Consider the following 6282-nt stretch of genomic DNA (forward strand, 5'->3'; position numbering starts at 1 on the left):
GTAGAATAATTGACGAAAGAACGGGTGTGTTCATCGAAAGTCCTTCAAATAATTCTATACACACGTTTGTTGCCAACAGAATTTCATCAATAAAAAAAGCGCGCGTACCGGCTTTCTCAGGCTTTGTTGGAATTACAGTCAAGGTGTTTTTTATCAAGCGGCATCTACTTTACACAAAGAACTGGTTTCGATTATCAGAAGACAGTGTATCACCGCATACATAATTACGATGCATATAATGTGTAATCATGTGGACGGTTGATAATAAAACAGTGCTGTTGAGTCGATATGATCACGATAAAATGCATCGTTGTTTTCCCGGCTTTCCGAATGCAGCCAATATGAAATATATGTGTTTATTATTAGAAAGAGAAACTGTATTGTTAGCATGAAATATATAGGTTTGTTCTTGTTAGCTAAACTTGTGATACATCTTTTCTCTTTTCTTCTCCAATGTGGAGAGAAAAGGAGAAAAATGTGCAAGAAATTTAGCTAAAAAGAACGGATCTTAGATTATTGAAATAGAATATATTTGAGATCACATCCATTTCTATTAATGTAGATCAATTTTAATCTCGGTTTAACTTCTTCATCTTTTTCTAACTCTTATCACCAGTTTTACAACTCACGATTTACTCTTAATCGAAGATCAATTTATTCCTCATCTCTTTTTAATTCTAGAATTGGAAAGAAGTTGATATTGATGCAACTGGGCCTAAATTATATTTTTTATTGGTTATTTCGAAAAAAATTATTTATAAAATTTTGTATCACATCTTGCAATCTTGGGTTTATTTTCTGTTCCTACATTAGACTGTTCTAGAACTCTTTTTCTCGCTATAAACGAATATCAAACGTATATCTATCTCACTTTAAATTCCAAAAGTGTCAGCCACAGAAAACAGACTTCTTATTGTATGTAATTTTTTATAATGTTAATATTTGTGAATTATTGATTGAGTAGAATTTTAACAGAATTTTCAATTGTTAATGTCTTGGATTATATCCATGATCTATATTGCTTATTCTATGAAGAATAACATTTTTTTGTTGTTAGCTCCTGTTACAATAATCATCTTATCAGTTTATTCACAATTTATATATTTAATGATACGTTTATCATTAAATACATAAATTTATTTTATTAAATTTGATAACTTTTATCATCTTGTAATTTTAAATGTTATTTGTTATTATAGTATGATTTATATTGTAAAAAAGAAAAATTTCCTATTTAATTATATATTTTATTATTTAAATATTTATTATTCTATTGAGTATGTAACTACATATGTCATACGTGTATTTAACGTGCAATTTTTTTTTTCTACAGGTAAAAATGGAAGAACAGTGGGGAATCGATGACACGTTGGATTTTAGTCAGGCACCAGTTAATATGTCTTCTGTAAGGATATATGCATTTAAATCTTTTTAAATATCAATAATAAAACAATAAAGTAATCATTAATATCGATATTTTGTTTTAATAGTTTGAAGAAGGACGCGCTCCTTGCCGTGGTAAAGGCCGAGGCGCAATGCTGTACAATAACAATGACACAGATTACAATGTAGGAGGCTCCTATAATAGTAAACAAACAAATGAAGAAAACTATGATAATAATACCTACAGTGAAGATACTGAAAATAATAGATATAATGGCGATAATAATAATAAATTTGGAGACAGACAAGACAATGATAGGCGTTATGGAAATAACAGAAGTGACAATGATCGTAGGTGGCAAGGCAATAAGGATAGGAACAATAGTAGGCGAAACAGGGATGATAATGATGGTGAAAATAATGACTTCAACGGAAGTTATCAGAATGATAGAAAAGACAGACCCAGGAGAGATAGAGATGAAAATAGGGTTGGAAGAGGTGGCGGTTATAGCAGAAACAGGGATGGCGATGATAATGATAGAGGTGGAAAAGGTGGTGGTTATGGCAGAAACAGGGATGGCAGTGATAATGATAGAGGTGGAAGAGGTGGTGGTTACGGTAGAAACAGGAATGGCGATGATAATGACAGAGGTGGAAGAGGTGGTGGTTATGGTAGAAACAGAGATGGCGATGATAATGACAGAGGTGGAAGAGGAGGTGGTAGTTACGGTAGAAACAGAGGTGACGATAATAATGATGGCGAAAACAGGAGACGTAGAAGAAACGGCGATGAGTCCAAAGAAGGTGACGATAAAGAAGAACAAAAGAAGAGAGAGATTTATATTCCTCCAGAGCAACCTGATGACGAAAATTCGTTATTTGGAAACGATGTGACAATGGGAATAAACTTCAATAAATATGATGATATTGAAGTAAAAGTGAGCGGTGAGAATGCACCGCATCCAATACAATCCTTCGATCAGTCTGGTCTCAGAACTATCCTATTGGAAAATATCAAAAAGTCAGGTTATACAAAACCTACTCCTGTTCAAAAGTACGCCATTCCGATTATAATGAGCGGCCGGGACTTGATGGCTTGCGCGCAAACAGGTTCAGGAAAAACTGCGGCGTTTGTAGTTCCTATCTTACACACTCTATTGGAAGATCCAAAAGATTTAATTAAAACGTCCACTTCCTGCGAACCACATGTAATTATTATATCGCCTACACGCGAGCTTACATCACAGATTCATCAGCAAGTCAAGAAATTTTCTTTAGGTTCCATCATACGTGCCGAGCTTGCTTACGGAGGAACATCCGTTGTGCATCAATCAAATAGAGTGCTTAACGGTTGCCATATTCTAGTCGCAACTCCAGGTAGACTGTTAGATTTTATGGGACGAGGCAAGATTCGACTTTCTTCCTTACGTTTTCTTGTACTGGATGAAGCTGACAGAATGCTTGATATGGGTTTTTTGCCGGATATTGAAAAGTTAATAGATCACGAAACAATGGCACCTGTAGAAGAAAGGCAGACTCTTATGTTTTCCGCTACATTCCCAAATGAAATACAAGAACTCGCGGGTAGATTTTTACGAAATTATTTATTCCTCGCAGTTGGGATTGTCGGTGGTGCTTGTGCTGATGTAGAACAGAACTTTTATCAAGCATCTGGTCAATCTGAAAAGCGAAAATTGCTGAAAGAATTGGTAGAGAAACAACATCAACTAGGAAATATAGAAGGTACTTTAGTATTCGTTGAACAGAAAAGACACACGGATTTTATCGCGGCCTTCTTGTCGGAAAGCAATTTTCCAACAACCAGTATACATGGTGACAGATTACAAAGAGAACGAGAAGAAGCTCTATACGATTTCAAACGAGGAAAAATGTTGATTTTGGTGGCAACGGCAGTTGCCGCGCGAGGCTTGGATATTAAAAATGTCTCGCATGTAATTAACTTTGATTTGCCAAAGACGATTGACGAATATGTTCATAGAATCGGACGAACTGGTCGGGTTGGAAATCGCGGCAAAGCAACTTCATTTTTTGATTCAAGTACTGATATGCCTCTCACTGATGATTTGATGAAAATTTTGAAACAAGCTGGTCAACCGGTACCTGACTGGTTAGAATCTGGTGGCAGTGGCGGGAGTAGAACCTTCATGCCAGGAAAGGGAAGGAGATTCGGCGGGGAAGATATTAGAGGCGTAAGTAATATTGCAATTTAAGTTTGTTCGTCGCATGTTGATAATTCATTTCTATTATATTTTTAATATCTTGCTATTGAATAGTAAAAATTATATATTATACGTCATTTTATAAATAACAGAGAAGAATTGATCATACTAGAACTTTTAAGTCTATAATATAAATTATTCATAAACCTATGGTATAAATAAATATAAATTTTTCTCTGTACAGAACAAGAATGCATATGGTGATGAGACGTATGAAGACGCTGGTTATGCACCTCCTATACAAGCAGAACCGGAAGAAGAATGGTAGAGATTAGAAGCTTCATATTTATTTTACACAATGTGTAAAATACTACTTTGCTTTCTTTAATTTTAAAAAGTACAATAGCTTTTATGGAACATTATCTGCTGTTAGCAGAAGTAACAATTGGTTTTTGTTCCTTTTTTTCTTTAGTTTATTATGTGATATACTTTTATTACTGCGTTCCTTAACAATGAGAAAAAATGCAAGATGCATTTAAATTTATATTGCTACCTCAGGATATAGAGTTAATAGTTACTTCCAGTAATAAAGTTTTAAATTACATAAGGTTTTTTTTAGATTACACATACATTTAACTGTTTACATTGTATAAATTGTAGGTTATTGAACAAAAAAATTATAATTTTGGATTGTAGATTTAAGAATGATTTAATAGTTTGATTTGACATTGAAAGTGTATCACTGATGAATCATTCTTGTTAGTGGTATTATATTTCAAAATATGAATAATCGTGTGGGGGAATATATACTACATAAAATATATACAATATGTAATCTATAATTAATGATTTTTTCCCATTGTTTTCACATACTTCTTACTTTAACGTCACTCTTTAAAAAATGTTAACAATTTTTAAAAAGTTTACCTGAAACTAATAGCGCGATATGAGAATATAAACTAAAAAGTATATATTCTACATCTCCCACACGATTATCGAAACATTGAAAATTTATTCATATTTCATGATTGTGATTTATTTTATATTCTATTTTGTTTCTTAATGTTATGTTTTTATACGTTATAATAAATATAACATTTAATACAGTTTTATACTTTTATAATAAAATTTTTGGTTGTAAAAAAACTTTTGCGTTTTTGGAATAAATTCTTCAATAATAAGTTATAGCTTTAATACATTCTAACACATTCACACATGACAGTGAAATTAATATATTATTAATTAGGATTAACTAAATACATATGGGAAGGATAGTATATAAAGCGAGTTCACAAATGAAAGTTATGTTAAGAAAATAATAATCTTTTTTTAAATTCAGTCTAATTTTTTACTATATACAGATTAGAAAATTATATATCTAACCAATAAAAAAAATTTTTAATGCATAAAAGAGTTTAAGAAATCTTCAAAAAATTATCAATTTTTTAATTTTCAATTTTCTACAGTTTCTCATAATGTTATCAAGAGATTTTATGAAAATTCTTAAAACTGGTACTTTTCTATCATTTTTTTTTAAATATCTGTATATTCTTTAAATTTTGTTAATTATTAACACATGAATGAGTGAGAGGAGTTTAATATTAGGAGAAGAATATACACTTACAACAATGACAACATAAGCGGTAACACTTACCGTCGTTCATGGCCATGTCCATTAGGTGCAAGTCCTCATCATTGAGTAGAGACGAAAGAAATCCGTCAGTAGTTTGGTTGATGGAATCTGTCGTCGGGGTATGATAATACATTATATCGTTAGGTTCAGACTTGTAACTTGCACCACTCTCTGCACCCATTGGCTCACTACTGTTTGTCAAATTCATCGATGTTGCCACAGCTGAACCCAAATTCGACGACCCACCTGTAACAGTGAGCAGCTTAGTTCAGACAATGAAATTTCTTAGATGGTACTTTAATTTACTGCATTCCCTCCCCTTTTTTTTTTTACAAAAATTGATATCATTAGTGAAAGTGTTTAAGAATATGAGTGCGTGGATAAGAAATGTAAAATTATTAAATGTGGATTAAATTGAAAGTGAATTATGAACGTAAAATTGTGAATTAGGTTATTATATAATATAACTTATAAAAATATTTTAGTTGAAGATTGGATTTCGTACGTTTCTGATGCATATATTGCGTGATATACAAGCTTCAATTATCTCAATGATACAAATTCAGTTTATATTGCGAAATTTCGTTACATCAAAGAGAAAGAGATATATTATATAACATAAAATGGGAACAAAACTTCGTACAACTTTAGGCAATACTCACCCACATTGTGGTAAGGTCCCGTTGAATTGAGATCCCCGACCGGAGGCGCTAAGGTAGGATTATGGAGCAATACGTTACGTTGCGCCTCGTAATGGCTGTGACTTATACCGTGTCCTGGATATCCAGGATGCGCTGGATGTGCGAAGTGATCCGGTGCTCCTGGCAGGGATAAAAGAGACGCAAGATCTTGCCACCGCTGTTCCATGCTCATCGCTCGCATGAACGGCATGCGACTCTGAAAATAAAAAAGTTCGATTCTTTCAAAATTACAGTATTCATAAAAGCTGAATGATTTTAATGCGTCTCATGTGATTAAATAATAATCGTTAATAATTTGAGTATTTTTAAAACCTGGCAGAATATATTTTAACATATATATATTGCAAAAATAAAATTTCGAAGCAACTTTGAAGGCTTTATATGT

At 32.5% G+C, this 6282-nt stretch overlaps 2 protein-coding genes across 6 annotated transcripts in view; one reads left to right on the plus strand and one right to left on the minus strand.

Moving 5' to 3' along the window:
- The window catches only part of LOC108748346 (ATP-dependent RNA helicase vasa), a 4627-nt gene extending 652 nt beyond the window's left edge, over nucleotides 1-3975 (plus strand). Inside the window, exons 2-5 of one of the 3 annotated variants that reach the window (XM_018486443.1) lie at nucleotides 1334-1405; nucleotides 1491-2050; nucleotides 2108-3593; nucleotides 3808-3975. In XM_018486443.1, the coding sequence (XP_018341945.1) occupies nucleotides 1340-1405; nucleotides 1491-2050; nucleotides 2108-3593; nucleotides 3808-3891 (2196 nt within the window). In that variant the 5' untranslated portion in view covers nucleotides 1334-1339 and the 3' untranslated portion in view covers nucleotides 3892-3975. Of the gene's footprint in view, nucleotides 1-1333; nucleotides 1406-1490; nucleotides 3594-3807 lie in introns of all 3 variants that reach the window. The other 2 variants (XM_018486442.1, XM_018486441.1) reach the window with 2 other exon arrangements.
- LOC108748345 (segmentation protein cap'n'collar) overlaps nucleotides 1-6282 on the minus strand; it is a 114217-nt gene that overhangs the window by 27548 nt on the left and 80387 nt on the right. For all 3 annotated transcript variants that reach the window (XM_018486437.1, XM_018486438.1, XM_018486439.1), the window contains exons 6-7: nucleotides 5859-6093; nucleotides 5218-5442 (exon numbers count right to left, since the gene is read on the minus strand). In XM_018486437.1, the coding sequence (XP_018341939.1) occupies nucleotides 5218-5442; nucleotides 5859-6093 (460 nt within the window). The remainder of the gene's footprint in view (nucleotides 1-5217; nucleotides 5443-5858; nucleotides 6094-6282) is intronic.

This window comes from Trachymyrmex septentrionalis, unplaced genomic scaffold (assembly GCF_001594115.1).
Source record: "Trachymyrmex septentrionalis isolate Tsep2-gDNA-1 unplaced genomic scaffold, Tsep1.0 scaffold22, whole genome shotgun sequence".
NCBI lineage: Eukaryota > Metazoa > Arthropoda > Insecta > Hymenoptera > Formicidae > Trachymyrmex > Trachymyrmex septentrionalis.